This window comes from Rhinopithecus roxellana, chromosome 4 (assembly GCF_007565055.1).
Source record: "Rhinopithecus roxellana isolate Shanxi Qingling chromosome 4, ASM756505v1, whole genome shotgun sequence".
Classification (NCBI taxonomy): Eukaryota; Metazoa; Chordata; class Mammalia; order Primates; family Cercopithecidae; genus Rhinopithecus; species Rhinopithecus roxellana.
The window spans coordinates 21,632,536-21,654,601 of NC_044552.1; the positions used below are offsets into that span (position 1 = coordinate 21,632,536).

At 40.9% G+C, this 22,066-nt stretch overlaps 1 protein-coding gene across 2 annotated transcripts; it reads right to left on the reverse strand.

The window, feature by feature from the left end:
• Positions 1-525: 525 nt before the first annotated feature.
• ZSCAN23 (zinc finger and SCAN domain containing 23) lies at positions 526-21,490 on the reverse strand. 2 transcript variants are annotated; one of them, XM_030928162.1, is made up of 5 exons: positions 21,398-21,490; positions 13,916-14,400; positions 13,515-13,662; positions 12,509-13,135; positions 526-1,128 (listed from the first exon to the last, which is right to left on the reverse strand). In XM_030928162.1, exons 2-4 carry the CDS (start codon positions 14,321-14,323, stop codon positions 12,522-12,524), a joined length of 1,170 nt encoding a protein of 389 aa, XP_030784022.1. In that variant the 5' UTR covers positions 14,324-14,400; positions 21,398-21,490; the 3' UTR covers positions 526-1,128; positions 12,509-12,521. The 2 variants fall into 2 exon arrangements, with proteins under 2 accessions (XP_030784022.1, XP_010372932.1); XM_010374630.2 differs by lacking the exon at positions 526-1,128 and having other exon boundaries at positions 10,694-13,135.
• Positions 21,491-22,066: the final 576 nt, after the last annotated feature.

Sequence of the window (22,066 nt, forward strand, 5' to 3'; positions counted from 1 at the left end):
AATCATAATCCAGGTTAAAGTGGTATGCTTAGAGGAACAGGTTAAAAGTGGAATAGGCAATAGAGATTAAATGAAAGGTAGGCAGAGATTTTAGTGACGAGGTTCATTTGGAAAAATACAAAAAGACACCAACATTTCCTAACTTCTTCTTTGCTGTCTCCTCCTCAATGTTCTCCTTAACAGTGTGAAACTCCCAAGATTCAGAGCTGAGTTGACCCTTTACTGGCTGGAGCTGGACTCCAGGTGAGTCCTATGAAGCTGCCAGATACAGTATTTGCGTTGGGACACTATTTGTTGCCTGTAGGAGGGTGGGGAACTGGGGACAATAAAATAGAGTTTAATGAGGTTAACATTTGCTGAGAGTTAGAGCTTAAAATCCCATTATTACTGTGGAACACACGATGGGAGGGCAGAAAGCAGTTTTCCTTTATCTGCAAGGGCAGGGACAAACAGACAAAGAGGGAAAAATACACAGGGCCTACAAGTTAAAAAAAAAAAAAAAAAAAAAAAAAAAAAAAAAAAAAAAACTCAACATAGTAGAACAAAAATAAATAACTCTGGCCAATAACATGTTAGCCATTTTCTCTAACTACCCTAAAGAAGTGATCTCAACTCTCTTATCTCTCTCTGGAGATAATACCTGCTATCTGATAAGACACTTCTTCATTTTACCTTTCCTCCCAGATCATTCGGCTTCCTCTCCAAGTTCAGTACAGACAGCTTCTTCACTATACTCTGGGATGCTCCTATACCCAGGCCTGGAGTTCTTCGGCAGGATGATCAGGATCCATAGTTCCAAGATGTGCTCCTTGCTGTGTATCACTGGTCTCCAGCACTGATGGCAAAGAACCTGCAGCTGGACCCTTGAGGCCCAAGCAAATACCCATAGTACCCTGTCTGAAGAACTCCTGACCAGAAGCTCCCTTTCTGTGTGAGCTAGATTCTTTAACTATACGACACTTCTTTGGTTCTTCTGCAGTTGGTCTGAATGCATTCCTGGGTGAAACAGCTCAGAAGACTGGCTCACTGCAGCAGTACGTATGCTTCAGGCTGATGCTAAGGCATAACACATCATTGTTAAAGAAGATCAACTCCAAACTGGAACATATTTACTTCAGAGGTGAATGGCTATATCAAGGCAATGATTTGAAGGTGAAAAAAAAATTTATGTGAAAGATAAATAAGCAAAAAATGACATAAAATTAACTAAAAGACATTTCAATAACTTCTAAAGAATAAGACACTATTAGCTTTTAGATCTAGAAAATTCAGTGAAATATTCAGATGATTAACAAAAACAATAGGTGCAAAAAGTGATGCACACAACTTGGCATGCTTATATTGCATGTCAGATGGGTCAATTAACATTTACAGGCATACATTGGACATATTGCAGATCTGGTTCTAGACCACTGCAAAAAAGCAAATATTGCAATAAAGTGAGTTATACAATTTTTTTGCCTTTCCAGTGCATATAAAAGTTATGTTTACACTACATGACAGTCTATTAAGTGTGCAGTAGCATGTCTAAAAAATGCACATACCTTAATTAAAAGATACTTTATTGCTAAAAAATGCAGAACTCTTCAGTGAGTCATAATCTTTTTGAGGCTGCAGGGTCTTGCCTCGATGTCTGCTGACTCATGGCTGATCAGGGTGATAACTGCTGAAGGCTCGGGTGGCTGTGGCAATTTCTTAAAACATGAGACACTGAAGTTTGCTGCATCAATTGATTCTTCCTTTCATGAGCTATTTCTCTGTGATATGCGATGCTGTTTAATAGCATTTTACCCACAGAACTCTCAAAATTAGAGTCAATCCTCTCAAACTCTGCCACTGCTTTATCAATTAAGTTTATGTGACATTCTAAATTCTTTGCTATTATTTCAACAATTTCACAGCATCTTCCCCAGGAGTAGATTTAATCTCAAGAAACCACTTTCTTTACTCATCCATAAGAAGCAACTTCTCATCCATTCAAATTTTATCATAAGAATGCAGCAATTCTGTCACATCTTCCAAGAAGACGAGACAAGAGAACTACACTTCTAATTCTAATTCTCTTGCTATTTCCTCTATATCTACAGTTATTTCCTCCACTGAAGTCTTGAACCTGTTAAAGTCATCCATGAGGATGGAAATCAACTTCTTCCAAACTCCTGTTCACGCTGATATTTTGATCTCCTCCCGTGAATCACAAATGTTCTTAATAGCATCTAGAATGTGAATCCCCTCCAGAAAGTTTTCAATTTACTTTGCCCAGATCCATCAGAGGAATCACTATCTATGGTAGCTATACCCTTACAAAATGTATTTCTTAAATAATAAGACTTGAAAGCTGCAATTATTCCTTGATCTGTGGGCTGTGGAATGGTTAGCTGTGTTAGCAGGCATGAAAACAATATTAACCTTTTTGCACATCTCCCTCAGAGCTCTTCAGTAACTTGGTGCATTGTCAATGAGCAGTAATATTTTGAAAGGAATCTTTTTTTTTTTTTTTTTTTTTGAGCAGTAGGTCTCAACAGTGGGCTTAAAATATTCAGTAAACCATGCTGTAAATAAATGTGCTATCATCCAGTCTTTGTTATTCCATTTTTAGAGCACAGGCAGAGTAGATTTAGCATTATTCTTTTTGTTTGTTTGTTTGGGACAGGGTCTTTCTCTGTTACCCAGGCTGGAGTGCAGTGGTGCAATCGTGGCTCACTGCAACCTCTGCCTCCTAGGCTCAATCAATCCACCCACTTTAGCTTCCCTAGTAGGTGGGAGCAAAGGTGTGTGCCACCACACCTAGCTAATTTTTGTATTTATTTTTTTTTTTGTAGAGACAGGGTTTTTCCATGTTGCCCAGGCTGGTCTCAAACTCCTGGGCTCAGCAATCCTCCTGACTTGGTCTCCCAATGTGCTAGGATTACAGCATGCCCAGCCAGCATGATCCTTAAGGACTCTAGGATTTTCAGCTTAGTAAATGAGCATTGGCTTCAACTTCAAGTCACCAACTCCATTAGCTCCTATCAAGAAAGTCAGACTGTCCTTTGAAGCCAGGCACTGACTTCTCTCTAGTTATGGAAGCCCAAGATGGTATATTCTTCCAATATAAAGTGTTTCATCTACATTAAAAATCTGTTCTTTAGTATAGCTACCTTCATCCACTATCTTAGCTAGGTTTTCTGAGTAACTTCCTGCAGTGTCTACATCAACATTTGCTGCTTCACTTTGCACTGTTATGTTGTGGAGACAGCTTCTTTCCTTAAACCTCATGAACCAACCTCTGCTAGCTTCTAACTTTTTTCCTGCAGCTTCCTCATCTCTCAGCCATCATAGAATTGAAGAGAGTTAGGGCCCTGCTGTGGATTACGCTGTGGCTTAATGGCATGTTGTGGCTGGTTTGATCTTTCCAGATCACTCAAACTGTCTCCCTATCAGCAATAAAGTTGTTTTGCTTTCTTATCACTCATGTGTTCAGTGGAGTGGCTTTAACTTCTTTCAAGAACTTTTCCTTTGCATTCAGAACTGGCTGTTTGGTACAAGAGGCCTAGCTTTCAACCTATCTCAGCTTTCAACATGTCTTCCTCACTAAGCTTAATCATTTCTAGCTTTTGATTTAAAGAGAGAGATGTGAGACTCTTCCTTTCACTTGAACACTGAGAGGCCACTGTAGTGTTATTAACTGGTTTCATTTTGCCACTGTTGTGTCTCAGGGAATAGGGAGGCCTGAGGAGAGAGAAATGGGGGAATGGTTGGTTGGTGGAAGAGTCAGAACACACATCACATTTATCTTTTAAGTTAGGCATCTTAAATGGGTGTGGTTAGTGGTGCCCCAAAACAATTGCAAATTACATCAAAGATCACTGATCACAGATCACCATAATAGATATAATAATAATTTTAAATTTTGAAATACTCAATTATCAAAATGTGACACAGAAACACGAAGTGTGCACATGATGTTGGAAAAATGGTGTTGACAGACTTGCTTGATGCAGGGTTGCCACAAACTTTCAATTTGTAGAAAACACAGTATCTGCGAAGTGCAAGTAAAATGATGAATACCTGTATAAGTCAACTTCTCTGTGCCAAGGATTGTGCTAGATGATTTCAAAAGTTTGTTTGTTTCAGACAGAATTTTTCTCTCATTGCCCAGACTGGAATGCAATGGCGCTATCTCGGCTCACTGCAACCTCTGCCTCCCGGGTTCAAGCAATCCTCCTGACTCAGCCACCCAAGTAGCTGAGATTACAGGCATGTGCCACCATGCTCAGCTAATTTTGTATTTTTAGTAGAGATGGGGTTTCATCATGTTGGTCAGGCTGGTCTCAAACTCCTGACCTCAGGTGATCCACCCACCTCGGCCTCCCAAAGTGCTGGGATTACAGGCGTGAGCCACTGTGCCTGACCCAAAAGTATTTTTAATTTTAGAATAGTGTGCATGTCAGTCAGGGGACCTCACATCTGACTTATCGGTCCCAAGTTAATTAAACAGGGCCCCCTTGGTACACAAACCCCGTGGGTATTTTTCAGTCCTTTTCCTACCAGATGCCCCTGCAGCACCTAACACTGCTAACTACTCCCAATTTTCTAAGAAACACTACATATTCTTCTGGTTGTTTTTCCATAAGTTGGTTTTTGTAGTGTTTAGCCTAATGCTTGGCACTCAGGAAGAACAGTTACGCATTGCTTAATCACATGGTTACGTTCTGAGAAATGTGTCTTTAGGCGATTTCATCATTGTCAGAATATCATAGACTGTACTTCCACAAACCTAGATGGTAGAGCCTACTATACACCTAGGCTATAGTGTATAACCTAATGCTCCTAGGCTACAAACCTGTACAGCATGTTACTGTACTGAATACTGTTGGTAGCTATAACATAAAGCCAAGTATTTGTATATGTAAACATATCTAAACACAGAAAAGGTACAGTAAAAATGTTATTATATAATCTTATGGAACTATTATTGTACATGTGGTCTGCTGTTGACTGAAACATTGCTATGTGGCACATGACTGTATTATATAAGTACCTCTTAAATATGTTTCTAATGACTATTATTTAGTCTATTTCGTGGCTCTTATTCTGCCTATCAAAAATGTCTAGTATCAAGCTGGGCACGGTGGCTCACGCCTGTAATCCCAACACTTTGGGAGGCTGAGGCGGGCAGATCACCTGAGGTCAGGAGTTCGAGACCAGCCTCACAACATGGAGAAACCCCATCTCTACTAAAAACACAAAATTAGCCAGGTGTAGTGGTGCATGCCTGTAATCCTAGCTATTTGGGAGGCTGAGGCAGGAGAATTGCTTGAACCCAGGAGGCGGAGGTTGCGGTGAGCCAAGGTTGAGCCATTGCATTCCAGCATGGGCAACAAGAGCAAAATTCCGTCAAAAAAAAAAAAAAAATGTCTAGTATCCTAAATTGAAATCCAGCCTTATTCTCATCCCATATTCATTCTGGGCAATCTCAACCATTCTATGACATCAGCTTTCACCTGAAAAGTCCTAAACCTGATTCACTCATCCTAATCTTTCTTTGGAGCTCCAGGCCCTTACAGTCCAGTGGTGCATTAGACCCTTTCAGTTGTATGTCTTACGAGCATCTTCAACTCACCACCAAAAATTCATCATTTTCCCCTTGTGACCAATTTATTCTCCAATATTAGCCATCTCTTATAAAATTGTGCCACACTTACCTAATAATTTAATCCAAAAACCTGCCTATTTATCCCTGGCTACATTTATTTTATTTAAAGAATACTTATATAGTACTTAGTGTGTGACAGGCAGTGCTCTCAGTACCTTTCCTTTCTCAATTTCATCAGTCTAATTAGTTATCAGGTCTAGTTAAATCTATAATCTGTAACACAGTTCCACTTGGTGCCTTCTTTATTTCTATAGCCAGTGACTGACTTACTTTCACCAACTTATGGTTTTGGTTCTTTCTTTAACAACTACACGTCTCTAGTCTCTCTTGCTTTCAGTTTTGCCCCCTTCCAATTCATTCACATCACTTCTAGAATATTTCTAGAAAGCTAGTAAGATTACATTACTCCTCTTCTTAAATCCAGACAGAGCATGTAACTGCCCAACTACTGTGCATTGCCACAGTTTACTGGGTGCTTCAAATCACTTATAGGAGTACCAGCAGACTGATCTCTTCAGCTACCGGGGTGGCCAAGAAGGCTGATGTCCTTAGCCTAGTCTCTTTTGCTTAGCAGTGTGCCTACAAATTTTCTTTATGTGCTGTGACATTAAGAAAATGGAAAAGCACACTGCCCTATAAACTTTAAATTCCTCAGCATATTTCAGTTATTCTCTACTCTTTGCCCCACCTCTGCCACTCTTGTTGCCCAGGCTGGAATGCACCCACCTTCATTTACTTGCGGTTTTCTGAAATGGTTTTCTGATCCCTCCTTCACATACTATAACGATCCCTCAAGTGCCATTTCCTCTTTGCTATCCAACTTCTCATAGTCCACAGAGACAGCTCTGCTATTGCCTCCTCAGGGAAGCTATCTTTAACATTCCACCTCCAAAGTCCCTATGTACGAAGTTTATTTTCCTCAAGACAACATGTCTTTCCCATTACACTATACAGTAAGAAATGCCTTTTATCTGGCTTATTCCCATTTTTGCAACATAAAGCCTAGGCTATTATGTGGCATTCAATAAATGCTTGCTTGACTGTGTTAACCTCTGAATGTTTTCTTACCCAGAGAAATTCATGTACCACTTCCCTTTGTTTTGCAGAATTGTGGGGATCATGTAAAGTATTTTTCTTTAAGTATTAAGCCTTTACAGATATACAATATCGTAACCATTAGTATAGGGGATTTTTATGAAAACTGAAAAAACTGTTCAGGTTAAAACGGCCGTAGGATTCAGAAAAGGTATACGGAAGCCAGCTTTTGGCCATAAGGACCTGTCAGCTGATGGATTCTGGTGAGGCCTCCTTACTGGTAAGTCTGTGCCCCCATCTGAGAAGGGGATGATCCATACAGACCCAGCTGTGTACACTGCTTTGTTCAGTTTTCTGCATCTCTGAAATGCATCTCTGAAATGTCTGGTGGAGCCGACACAAAACACAAAATCCTGATCCTGAAAGATCTAAGTACAAGAGCAAGCCCTGGAAAATGGGGCAACAGCACCCCCTGCAAGTACCATGATCTCTGGATCACTGAGAAAGTATAGAGCATCTTGCATGAGTAGAAAGGACCAGGACACTGCCTACACACACAGTCCCGGGATACTAAAAACTGAACACTTCTCTAGGGGAAAGGAAATACTTTGTCCGCAAAGCACATGATACCAGAAGAACGTCCATGTTTCAATGCACTTCGGCCGGCTCCTCTGCCCGCCTCTCTAGGAATCTTGGAGGACCTATCAATCTCAGTGGTTCATTTGTGCACACCACCTGGCTCACCTTTGTGAGCGCAGAAGCCGCCTCAAAAAGGCTCAGGGGGACAGGGGTCGTAACATCTTGTGTCCAGCAGCCACTCAGTCTGGGCTGACTTCTCTCTCTCCCCTGCTGAACACACCTGACTGCTCACACTGGATCCTGTTGTGTCCTCCCTTCCCTAAGTCCCTGGTCCTCCGGGTCTCAGGCATCAGGGTCTTTCCTCTATTCTCAGGGAGATTCCTCAATCGGCCCCAACGAGCACCTTAGAGCCCAACCAAACTCCTGGGATGGCTGATGGGGGTGTAGGAGTCTAGGCACAGGCACACTCAGAGCTCCTCCCACAGCCCTGGTCATGTCTCTCAGAAGATAAAGGGCTTTCCAAACAAAAAAAATCAACCAACCAACTCTGGGTCTGGTATTATCTGTACCACACAAATTGTCCAGTTACCTTCACTCTGCCCCCAAGGGTCAAATGCAATAATCAACACCCACCTGAGGAAAGTGGCAACAAGAAGGGAAGATGTTGGCTTGCTCTCCATTGTTTTAAACCTGTTTAAATAAATCAGGTCCCCCCGAGTAACTTAACCACTAGCAAGTTTGGGGCTTATAGATTCCTGACTATATAACCCTCTACAATGAATTAGCAGAAGTCAGGGGTGATGAGGGGAGGCCACCGCCATCCCCACCTCTGCAGTCAATGTTCTTGAGGCAATTGCTGAATAGCTCTGAAGATCTATTGACACACTTAAGGCAGGTCAGCTGTCTTTGGTACCATCAAGTGGCAAGAGGACTCCTCTCCACAGCCAACAAATGATGTGGAGTGAATGTGATAAATTATGAAACTACTTGGTACAATATCTGCCCCCTTCCCCTTTACCTGACTACTTGCTTAAAATGGCTGTTTGCCTTAACAGTGCAAGCTTCTGATCCAGTACTCTATCTTCTCACTTTCTTCTACAGTATAAGGTTGAACACTGTACTCTATCGGTCCCTATACCACTGAAACACTCCTGTGCTTCCAGAACGTCATCCATCTTGTCTGGTAAACCATTCACTTACCTAAGATGAAACCTAAGTTTCATCTTAGATAACTAGCTATGTTAACAATGGGTTTGTCTTAACTGAGGGTGGGGTGGAGGGCCCTCTGTTTTGTTTGTGCAGACATATTATCCCATCCTTTCTTTCCTAATCCAATAGATTACTGGGGGTTACCTTAGGCTAAGTGGCTACACCTAAGTCTCCAACAGCCTTTTTGCATATATTCTGCCTTAGCTTTCATGACAGAACATTGTAATCTTTCTGATTCTCTGTCTCTTCTATCTCCTTGGTTGAAAAAAGTATTGCCTATTGCAAACATTATTAGTATGGGGACCACACCTCGTGATTTATACTTGTCGTCTTGGTGTAATTATTAACAGCACTCCTTTTCAAGTGTCCCAGATTGGACAATAAATTACATAGTTACCTTATGTGTGTGGACCACTAATATGCTAATTAGATACAGATTCTCAGGCTCTGCCTCACAAACTGATTCAGGGGTGGGGCTCAGAAAACTGCAGTTCAAACAAACAACCCAGGTGATACTAGTGCAGGTATCATCAAGAAATAGTGCTTTCAACATTGCCCATTGGCAGCTGACATAGAAAACTGGGGATAGGTTCAAAGACATCTAAAAATCACAGTGGTTTCTAGACTATGCTTTTCTTCCTCCATTTTATGGAAAGTAATAAAAAGTGTGAGGAGTAAAAGGCAGTGAGATTATTTTCACTGCTTAAGACAACAATATCTAAAAACTTGAACCAGTTGATAAATGAGATTTCTAATAATTATTATGAAGATGAAGCATGTTTCTTGGCAACACTCTGTCTCTGCATCTATCTTTTTATTTTTCCTTTAGTCACCATTTTTCGCCCAAACTTGAGTTTTAGCATCTAATTTTACCTTCTGTCTGATTCTTTTTTATGTTCTCATATTTTGTTCTTTTTTCTTTCCAACCCACTTTGTTGTTGCTCTTGTTTGCAGATGCCTACAATGGGTCTCAGGACTCCAAGTGTGTCTATGAAACCACATATAATTCACAATGATCTCTGTTCATAATCGGTTTCCTTTACCAAATTTTTAAGGCAATAAAAGACGGAAAGATTACCACAAGTGCTTAAGCATTTTGTACTTCACTTTTCTCATTATCTTAAATGGAGAGGCATTTAAGATACGAAACTCAGAATAGTATAGAATCTCTATTACATCACTTTATGGAATACATATTTATTTGAGAAGCTGGTTTTACTTCAAATTTGAGTCTACTATATTTTTCTTAACTTCACTTAATAATCTGTAGCTGGCCGGGCGTGGTGGCTCACGCCTGTAATCCCAGCACTTTGGGAAGCTGAGACGGGCGGATCACGAGGTCAGGAGATTGAGACCATCCTGGCTAACACGGTGAAAGCCCGTCTCTACTGAAAATACAAAAAATTAACCGGGCATGGTGGCGGGCGCCTGTAGTCCCAGCTACTCAGGAGGCTGAGGCGGGAGAATGGCATGAACTCGGGAGGCGGAGCTTGCAGTGAGCCCAGATCGCGCCACCGCACTCCAGGCTGGGTGACAGAGCGAGACTCGGCCTCAAAAAAAAATAAAAATAATAAAAAATAATAATAATCTGTAGCTATTTCTCTTGGAAATAATTTAACCTCAAGACACAATAAAAAATACTCTTGAGGAAATATAAGATTTTTTGTAACACCCACAATTAGCCTTAAGGAGTGACACAAACAGTTTGAAATGTCAGGTGTTTAAGAATATGGGATAGGCCGGGCGCGGTGGCTCAAGCCTGTAATCCCAGCACTTTGGGAGGCCGAGACAGGCGGATCACGCGGTCAGGAGATCGAGACCATCCCGGCTAACACGGTGAAACCCCGTCTCTACTAAAAAATACAAAAAACTAGCCGGGCGAGGTGGCGGGCGCCTGTAGTCCCAGCTACTCGGGAGGCTGAGGCAGGAGAATGGCATAAACCCGGGAGGCGGAGCTTGCAGTGAGCTGAGATTCGGCCACTGCACTCCAGCCTGGGTGACAGAGCGAGACTCCGTCTCAAAAAAAAAAAAAAAAAAAAAAAGAATATGGGATAGAACCAAATACATTAAACTGAAAAATACCACCCATCACTTCTCCATTTATCTGTAGAAGAATTATGTGCAATTCTGGTTGCCCATGCCTTGTTTCCTAGCTCATATGAAAACTGTTAGCTTTTGAACAGACGGAACTTAACTTGGACTAAACTGGGGAGAAGAATGAAACAGAATACGTAACATTTAAAAATAGTGAGTTTTTTCATCTATAGGAGTTTGTTAAATAAACTATGGAGTATGAACAAATAAAATTCTATTCACTTATAAAAAGAATGAAGAAGTTCTATGTTATGATGTGGACATCTCTAAAGATCATATTCTTTCATGAAAACAGCAAGGTATTAGAGGAGTATAAATAATATGCCATCTTCCTGAGTAATGGAAGAAATAAGATTATACATTAGTATTTGCCTATATTTACATAAAGAAACACTGAAAGATACATAAGAAACTAGTACTATGGCTACTTATGATGGGAAAGTAGACCTTTTTGTATTATTTTGATTTTTGAACCAGTTGAAGAATGAATCTTTTTAAAAAGTCCTACTAAGTAAATTTTAAAAGTTAAAAATAATAATTACAAACATAAATAAAATGCTTCCAATGAGGAATAAGTGAGAAGAGTCTTTCCTGGACTCCAGTGTAAATTAAATAGAGGAGTTGTGCATTTATTGAAACATACAAATGGGTGGGTTTGTTGAGCAACTTCAATGACTTATAAATCCTATAAATTCCATATACTTGTAATTTTTATTTGGTGATATAAAAAATATATAAACACCCAGTGGCTTAATAGAAAGAGTGTTACACTAGGAACTAGGAGACAGGGTTCTAGTTACAGCTCTGCTTTTAAGTGGCTCTATGATCTTAGTTACTTCCCAGAACTTCCTTTTCTTTTATCTGTCAAATAAGAGCAAACAGAAATGATCTCTAAGGTCCCTTAGAGTGATTCTGTTATTTTTAAGTTACTTGCTATGTATTGGGTATTTGGGTATATTCCAAACCAGATTGTTTTCACCATAGGTTTTCTATTTCTTTGTCTCCTGGACCTTGTATAAAGCTTTGTAAAGAGTTACTAAGTCAATGTTAAGGGAAAGAAATTTTTTTATGTATGACCTTGGTGGTAATCAATAGTAAAAGCTGAGAAATGTGGAGGTTATAAAAACAATCAACATGAAAGAGTGGTCATACTTCTTCTCTTCAATCTTGAATATGTTTCAAATTTTCCATACAAAATATTGAATAAAGGAGAAAAAGGCAAAAATAAAAAATGTTCATTATATGTTACGGGAAAAATACAAAGAGGCCTATATTTTCCAATAAAAAATCTGCAGCGAGATATCAGATTTTTAGCTAAGTTTCTTAGCCTCTGCATAAATTTAAAATCATGAGCAATATTTGTTATGAAGAGCTACTGAGCTGCTAATAACACATGGCTGCTTCAATTCCTTGGTTCCTAAAGGTTAACTTACTAAAAAATCTACAGAAATCCAACTTACTATAAATCTACATTTATATAGGAGGATTCATCTGCCCCTTTTTGTAGGTTAAAAAACAAATTATCATATTTTATGTGAATGAAGTCAGGAAATCTGTATTATGAATTTTATTACAATTATTTTTAAATTAATTTTTAAATACTCAGTGAACTCCCTTTGAGATTATTTTGTACTCAGCCTACATAAAATTATTTTAAACTTTTTTTAAAAGTTTTTAAAAACTAGGATGAAGAAGTTTCCCTGAAATATACTTAGAAAACTTCTTGCACAGATGTGTGTGAAACTAGGTCTACAGCATACATGATGAAGTCAACACAAGAGGCAACATTCAGTATCGTAAAACTGTAGATGTCACTGATCAGAGAACTTGGCAGATGTATTTAAGATATTATGCTTCTCTCTGCATAAAATAAGGGAATTTTTACTGGCTTTCCCTTGAACTCTCTATGCTAGAGGACATAGCAGGGACAAAGTGAGAAATATTTTTCCCTACCTGTTCCAAGGAGCTAGCTTGATTCAGCCACAGGGTGGACTTTCCGATGCTGGATTAGGTTGCAGTGGTAAATGAAGTTCTTGCCACATTCTTCACATTCATAAGGTCTCTCTCCAGTGTGAATTCTCTGATGCTTAATGAGGACTGAACGTCGACTAAAACTCTTATTGCATTGATTGCACTGGTAAGGTTTCTCCCCAGTGTGAATTCTGAGGTGATGGAAAAGCCCAGCATTCTGGCTGAAAGCTTTGCCACAAACACTGCACTGGTAGCGCTTCTCCCCAGTGTGGAGTCTCTGGTGCTGGAATAGGCCTGACCGCTGGCTGAAGGCCCGCCCACACTCATCACATTCATAAGGCTTCTCACCTGTGTGTGTTCTCTGGTGCTCAATAAGGATGGAATTCTGGGTGAAGCTTTTTCCACATTCATTACAGATATAGGGTCTCTCCACTGCAGAGCTCACCCTTTGCTTTTCCAATCTGCCCTCGTGGTCACAGATAGCTCCATACTCAGGCATCTGAGTAATATTACCATTCAGTTTTCCAGGAACTTGTGCAAGAGATTTCACTTCCTGAGAAATCTCCCTCTCTGGGGCTAACTCCACATTCCAAGTCCCAGCCTTGCCATCTAAAATAATGATAACATGAAAGATAACATGAAGTATGAAAGATAACAGATTATCTTTCCAAAGACAAAAGAAAAAAAGTGGCCAGGCGAATGGGTGGAAGGGGACAAGTAGCCACTTTTTCTGTTTATTTTTCCACTCTAAACCTATTATACCCAGACCTCAGGGAAAAGATGCACTGTATTATAACTGCTTACTTATTGTCTGCCTCTCCCACTAGACTGTAAACTTCATGAGAGCGGGGACCACATCTACCTTGTTTATCACTGTATCCCTGGTACCTGACACAATGTCTGGCATATAGCAGACACTAAATAAATGTGTTGATTGATAAATATTCAGGGAATGAGGTAGGCTCCCTGAGGAAATTCTAATCCTCACCAATCTCCTGAACTGGGCACACCTCTCGCAAATTATACCGAAGTTGCTCTTCCAAGGTTTGGAATTGGTCATTTGATGACTCCTGAGCTGCTCCTGGAGTTGCCTTCTCCTTTACAAACTCTTCCTGTTCATGAGCATGGCTCAGGACCTGGTGGAAATCAAGGACAGTTGGGAACTAAATATCAGAGAGAACATGGCAAGGAGGCCTTCTCAGGGCCTCTGGAGAGAAAAGAAGGACCAAGAAGCTGGCAAAGAAAAAAACAGAGGCAGACAGATTAAAAGCCCACAGAAGATCAAGTCTGGCATAAAAAAAAAAAATCCTCCTCCTCTACCTTTTCTTGTTGCACTGAAACCCCATACTTGTTCTTACAGGTACAAACCCTGTTCTGCCATCTTCTCACCTGCTCTCCTGGTTCATCCAGCTCTCTCTCCAAATCCTCCAGCACAGTCACTGCCTCCTCTCCACTCACAGGATGGTGCTCTCTGACCCAGGCCTGGAGCTCCTCGGGCAGGATACTCAGGAACTGCTCCAGCACCAGCAGCTCTAGGATCTGCTCCTTGGTGTGCATCTCTGGTCTCAGCCACTGATGGCAGAGCTCCTGGAGTCTTCGAAGAGCCTCCCGGGGCCCAGGGGTCTCCTGATAGCAGAACTGTCTGAAGCGTCTACGAAAGATCTCTCTGGTATGAGGGTTATTTCTTGACAGGCCTGATTCTGGCCCACAAGAATGTTCCTCCTCTTCCTCCTTTACCTTCACCGCCAGAAGTCCTTCCTGCATCTCTGCAGTCTGAAGGGTCAAGATTATGGCCATCAAAGGTTTAACTATTCAGAAAAATAATCTATTCTTGATAATTCTCCCTTGATCTTTTCTTCTGGAAACCCCGAGATCTAGACAATTATTTACAAAGAAAAAAATATAAAAATGCAGAAAACCTCAGGACAAGGAAGGACTGGAGTATTTACACTAAAATCAGTCACTCTGTGTCATGAAGGAACACTGAAACATGAGTAATGATAGATACTTTAGAAATACGAATCCAGATAATATAGGAAGAAAAACAGAAACGGAACAAAAACTCCTACAATTTTCTGAAGGAAGGTACTGTTTCAACCATCCTGACTGGAACAGCTCAAATCAGCTTGAGCATATTGGTTTCCATATGAATAACAAGATACTAAATTCAGGGTAAATTTTGGCTATATGAAGGTAAAAAAGCACTTTGGGCCCAAGTGGTCACAGATGACACCAAGAATCAAGAAGAAAAGGGAAATAAATGGAGGATGGAGGGAAAGTAAAGAAGATAACATGAGTAAGAATTGTAAGAAATGCACTTAGAGAGAGGAGGCAGAGTCCCTCCAGCCATAGGAGGTATGGAGGAAGGAGATCTAGGTTTAAAATGTGGAAGGTCTTGAACTGAGACATCATCCTGCAGGTATTCCCTCCAGAGTCTTGGGCTTCATGTTTTGAGCCTTGGTCTCTTCAATCTATAAAACAGGAATCCTAAAACCAACACTGCCTATCTTTCTAGGTTGATACAAAGATAAAATGAGGATAATGAGCACAAAGAAGTTGGCTACTTAGTAAACTCCACAGTGGTAACACTGTTGTTATTTTTTTTATGTTATTGTTAAGATTAAATGAATATCCTAGTGGTTTAAGGCTAAGGCAAAAGAATCAGACAGTAGTTGACTCCAGTGGTCTAGGCTCAGAGATATTAAAATGATGGAAATATTGGTTCCAGTACTTTAAAACAGGAGTAGAATTTGACCTTTTTCTCGCCCTTTAATTTCTTGGAAACTTTTTCTCTTTGAAGCTACTAGAAGGTGGAGAGGGGGCAATTTTATGTAAAATAAAATTACTGCTAATAAAAAGACAAATGTCTATGACTCCTGAGGTCAGGAGTTCAAGAACAGCCTGACCAACATGACAAAACCCCGTCTCTACTAAAAAATACACAAATTAGCTGGGCGTGGTGGCACATGCCTGTAATCCCAGCTACTCAGGAGGCTGAGGCTGGAGAATCGCTTGAACCCGGGAGGCAGAGGTTGCAGTGGGCCGAGATCATACCACTGCACTCTAGCCTGGGCGACGGAGCGAGACTCCATCTCAAAAAAACAAAAACAAAAACAAACAAACTTATGAGCAATCTTAACCAGGATAGTAATTAATGAAGACAATTTTCTGAAAGAAAAACAATTAGATGACCCAGTGATTTCTAAGCACCATTTTCGAGCACAGACTTTCAAACTTTTTTGACTAGGACTCTTATTAAGATATATTTTATATCATAACCCAGAACACACATGCACATGTATATAAGTGTATGTTTGTGCATTTATGAGATACACAAATGACTAAAATAATAATTTCACAAAACACTATGTATCCTTGCTTTATATAGTGACATACAATTATTTGTAAACCTATTTCATTAAAAGACAAAACAAAAAAGCCTGAGAACATATTTTGTGGTGGGTTGTGACACACCACATAGATTTTATGACCCACAAATGAATAATAACCTGTAGAATAAAATATTTGTTTTAATTTTAAGTAAAATTATTGTAATCCATTGCAAAAATAACCCTACACTATTCTGTTTGTTGGTTTTTGTTTTTGTTTTTTAAGAGTCTTGCTCTGTTGCCCAGGCTGGAGTACAGTGGCGTGATCTCAGCTCACTGCAACCTCTGCCTCCTGGGTTCAAGCAATTCTCCTGCCTCAGCCTCCTGAGTAGCTGGGATTACAGGTGCCCGCTACCATGCCAGGCTAATTTTTGTATTTTTAGTAGAGATAGGGTTGTACCATGTTGGCCAGGCTGGTCTCGAACTCCTGACCTCAGATGATCCACCCGCCTTGGCCTCCCAAAGTGCTGGGATTACAGGCATGAGCCACCGCACCTGGCAACCCTACATTATTCTTAGGTGTTGACATGCATTGTGAAATTAAATAACTAAGAATAGGGTATTTTATTAGTCTGTTCTCATGCTGCTACTAAAGACATACCCAAGCCTGGGTAATTTATAAAGGGAAGAGGTTTAATTGACCCACAGTTTAGCATGGCTGGGGAGGCCTCAGGAAACTTACAATCATGGTGGAAGGGGAAGCAAACATGTCCTTCTTTGCATGCAGCAGCAGGAAAAGTGCCGAGCAAATGGGGGAAAAGCCCTTTATAAAACCATCAGATTTCATGAGAACTCATTATCACCAGAACAGAACATGAAGGTACTTGCCCCCATAATTAAATCATCTCCCACCGGGTCCCTCCCATGACACATGGGGATTATGAGAAATTGGGAACTATAATTCAAGATGAGATTTGGGTGGGGACACAGCCAAACCATATGAGGTATTTAAATTACAAGTGAACACTGATCACATTGCAACCAGAAGAAAAATTAGATTCATATTGTGATTACTGGTTATATTTATCAAAGGGGAAAAAAACTACTGGCATGGGACAGCATCCTTCTGGATAACCTGCACACATAATCCTCTCTATAAAGTTCTGACATCTTTGATTTGGTTACCTTCTGTAATCACTACCCCAGGAAGTGTACAGAGCATTTTTTTTCCTCTAAAGACAGAATCCTCAAATTCATGTTTTCCCCCACTTTTTTTTTTTTTCTGAGACGGAATCTCACCCTGTCGCCCAGGCTGGAGTGCAACAGCAAGATCTCAGCTCACTGCCTCCCAGGTTCAAATGATTCTCCTGCCTCAGCCTCCCGAGTAGCTGCGATTACAGACACCCACCACCACGCCTAGTTAATTTTTGTATTTTTTTAGTAAAGACGGAGTTTCACCATGTTGGCCAGGCTGGTCTCAGACTCCTGACCTCGTGATCTTCCTGCCTCAGCCTCCCAAAATGCGGGGATTACAGGTGTGAGTCACTGCGCCCAGCCTTCCTCCACTTTTCTTGGTGTTGACTCACCACCACTGTGACTACCATATTATCTTTTTCTGTCATAACTTTTCATATACCACTCATTCACTTAGCAGATATTTATTCGGAGCCTACCAGCAAATATATATTCAGAGCCTACCATATTCCATGTACTGTTCTAGGCACTGGGGATACAGCTGCAATTATAACAAAGTCCCTAGTCTCATGGAATTTACATCCTAATAACAGTAACAGCAGACATTTATAGTGCTTTCAACGTGCCAGGTAGTGTTACAGATGCTCTATATATATTAACCCATTTAATCCTCAAAACAACCATGAATAAGGTGCTATTATTGCCCCCATATCACAGATGAGAAAACTGAGATATGAAAAGTTTAAGTTACTAGTCCAAAGTTCAAGTCAGTTATAGATAGTAAGCAGTGAAGCTGCAATTCAAACCCAACAAATCTGACTTCAGAATTTATAGTCTCCAGTGCTACAACACTAACTTCTGTTGGGGAAAAGAGGGGCCAGGATGAGGAAAACGGGCCACAGGAAACAGATAATTATTAAGTATTTGTGAAGTAGTGATAAACGCTATAGAGAAAATAAAGGTAAGGAGATAGAGAGTAAGGGGAAAGAAAGGTTGCTATTTCATATTCAGGGAAGGCCTTGATAAGGCAATGGTTGAACAGACCTGAAGGAAGTGAGGAGCAAGTCACATGGCTATCTGGAGAAAGACTGTTCCATGCAAAGGGAACTGCAAGTGCAAATTTGTGCAGATGGGAACACGCCTGGATTCTTCAGGTAATAGTTAGTTGAATAATGACTGGAACAAAGAAAACAAAAGGGAAATTGACAGGAGATAAAGCAGGGAGCTTGGGAACTGATCATGAAAGGCAGTGGTAAGGGCTCTAGCTTGTACTCTATGAGATTTGGAAACCACTGGGGATTTTTGAGCCAAGCGGTAACAAACTTTTACTTACATTTAATACAAAAGCATAACTCTAGCTGCTATGTCAATGACCTTGGGGTTAAGTGGAGGCAGAGAGGGATGCTATGACAATCATCCAGGGAAGAGATCATCATGGCTTGAAACACGGTCTGCTGAATTTGTTCTAGGGTAAGAAAGTTTTGTGGTACAAATATCAAATAGCTAAATTCAGAATATGCACTCTCACATTACTCAATAAACATACCATGGATTCAAAAGATGAAACAGCCACTCATGCTTTCTTGTTTTTTTCAATCTTCTAGGGTCTGAAAAATGTCTTTTTCTTATTTACCACCTGTGCCACGTGGTTTCAAGTCCAAGTTTTTCTATTCAAAGACAATGCAGCTGAATCTTAGAGCTCTGCCCAGAAAAATTCGTTTCTGGGAATGTGGTGTTTCAAATCTTTACACAGTTTCCCAAATAAAAAGTTCCCTATTTTCTCTGTATACTCTGGGTTCATTTTTGCTTTCATTCACCTGATTTTGCTTTTATCTGCTGGCCTTAATACCCAGATCCTTGCACCAGCATACCTGAGTTCTTCGAACCCAGTGTCTACAAAAGGCTTCCCCAGTTTTTTGTAATCCTGCCCTCCTGCTCACAAACGTAGAGTTCCTAATCTTCCATTCAGGATCACAACCTCAATGTATATGCCAGGTATATAATTAGTATAATAAATCTTACCTTAAAAAATACATCTGCATTTTCAAGTTGGTTCCTCCTAGAGCCTCAGCAAGCTCAACACCCCCAAATCTACCATCATCCTCATGGAAGGATTATCTTTAACAAGGATAGGCACGTAGGTGAAGACTAAGCAGCACATAATACAAATGTGCCTTTATCATCATACATCCCATGACCCTCACCTCCGCTGACACCATCTATGGCTCCTCACTAATTGGATGAATTCCCAAACTCTCAAGCACAGTTTAAAACCAGTCAGACCTTTAGCTTCTGTTGTCTGGCTCCACTCTTGGTTTCCTCTATTCCGCAAGCAAAAACTCTCAGCTACAGTCAGGTTTTTCTCTTCACTATTCTAATCAGGCGTTTCTCATCGCTGTGCCATGAGCTTTGTCTTGCCTTCTTCCCTTATTCAAACCCTACCCAATCTCTGCAGTTTGATTCAAATCTCACATCCTCTTTGAAGTCTTTTTTATTCATTTCAGCTCACCCTGTTCCTCCTGCCCACTCATATGTCATGTACTGTATGAGTCCCACCTTTCACCCTCAGTCACAATTTATCTTGTACCATTACTTCTCTTCAGAACCATTTTTTAAAATCCAAAAAGTAGAGAGGAATATAGAATTCTTTCACCAAGTTCTACTACCCTGAAATAGACAGTCTTAAAGACTGGAATGTGTCCTTTTCTATGCATTTGCAATCATATATACACATGTATACACATGTGCACACAGAGTTGATATAAGCCCATATATTTTATCTACCTTAGATAAGCAGAGGTAGTATGAGGTAGGTAGCAGAGAACACAGGCAGATCCGGTTGTTTATTCTTTTTTTTTTTTTTTTTTTTTTTTTTTTGAGACAGAGTCTTGCTCTGTTTTCCCAGGCAGGAGTGCAGTGGTGCGATCTCGGCTCACTTGCAACCTCTGCCTCCCAGGTTCAAGCAATCCTTCTGCCTCAGCCTCCGGACTGGCTGGGATTACAGGCACCCACCACCACTCCTGGCTCATTTTTTCATTTTTAGTAGGATGGAGTTTCACCATATTGGTCAGGCTGGTCTTCAACTCCGGACCTCAGGTGATCCGCCCACCTCGGCCTCCCAAAGTGCTGGGATTACCATTCGTGAATTTTAACACAGTGATCTTGGGCAAGTTACTTATTTTTCTAAGCCTCAAGTTCATATATGAAGTGAGGTCAAAAACTACCTTGCCAACTTGTTGAGAATATTAAATGTGATAATGCATAGAAAGTGTTTTTGCACAAAGCCTGGCATACAAACATGCAAATTAATCTCTTAATGACATAATGTACAATTTTGGTACAATGGTGGTTTAATTAATAGTTGCTACTTTCCCTTAGGGCCAAGACTGTAATCTTTTTCTATTGCTCAAAGAACAAGATGGGTGGGCGAAACATGCACACAAACCAATAAAATGGCTGTTTCATCAGGTTTGCAGAAACACTGTGAAAGATGTACGTCTTCAGATACATTCTCTCCAGTCAAATCCTAACTAGATGCCCAGGACTATTGAGGTACAAAAGAAGGACGGGATTCAAATGAACGAAGTAACTTCCCAGGTTATAGCTGTAAAGCTAATACAGGAACAGAGAAATTAGCATAGCAAAGATTTTAAGAAAATGGACTCTGGAGCCAAATTGTCTGTATTTGAATCCTGCCTACACCCCTTACTAGTTCTATGACCTTAGGCAAGTTACTTCATTTTCTTCTTATATGTTAATTTTTAAAAGGGGCGGGACAGGGAGGTGGGGTGTAGTCTACATAATAACAGTGCCTATCTCATAGAGTTATGAGAAGCAGATAATATTTGGAAAGTGCTTAGAACAGTGCTGGGCTGGTACATAGTAGATGCTATTTATTCTTCTAAAAAATTAGCAGCAAGAGCCTTTATACTACGTGAATTAGACTAAGAAAGGCTGCGGCATATTTTAAAACTATCCCTGCTTATTCTTTAAAATAAGTCCACAGTAGAGAATAAGACATCGGAAAATACAAACATTTCTTCATATCCGAATCTATTCGGATCCTAAGATGCAGATAGGGAGAGTTCAGAGTGCCATCAGTACAGGGCAGACAGGTTGAAGAGCTCAGGAATAGACATGGGGTGGGGGAAAGGGGTAGGGACAACGACGCTGACTTTAGGTTAACAAGGCCCTTCCAGGCTGCGGAGCAACCTCCTCTGCCCCCATCTGCCCGGCCCATCTCTGGCCAAGAAGCCCCTGCCGCCAGATCCCCACACCCAGTCCAGGTTGCAGCGCACAGACCGGCCCTTCCGAAGCCCCTCAGCGGTAGCCCGACTCCGAAGCTCACCGAGGCATCCATGAAAGGAGATGACACCTAGCGCAGATCATAGCGGCTCTGAATCCTTGACAACCGCAGTCCAAAGAATGATAAACCACAAAGGCCGGAAATGCGTCACCGCAGCGCGCTCCCCGCAGAACTGTGGTTCTGGCTGTGTTCCTTCTAGGAAGGCCGGAGGTTTCCACACCTCTGTGGTCGTCACGCTGAATCCCGTCTGCACTCTTAGTGAGATGCTAGGTGGCACATTGTCTTCCAGGGGGCAATATAATAACGGCCAACATAGTGTTGTAACACGTATTAATTCATTTACTCAGCATAACAACCCTGTGAGTTAGGTACAATTATCTCCATTTAACAGGTGAGGAAACTGAAGCACATTTCTACATTGATTAGTTGCCATTTCCTGCAAAGAATACCTTTTCTTTTCCCTGCTGTCTCATTTTATCACGAAGAACTCATAGATTCCTTTACAAATAATTACTCCGGGCGCCGTCGCTCACGCCTGTAATCCCAGCATTTTGGGAGGCCGAGGCGGGCGGATCACGAGGTCAGGAGATGGAGACCATCCTGGCTAACAGGGTGAAACCCCGTCTCTACTAAAAAAATAGAAAAATTAGCCGGGCGTGGTGGCGGGCGCCTGTGGTCCCAGCTACTCGGGAGGCTGAGGCAGGAGAATGG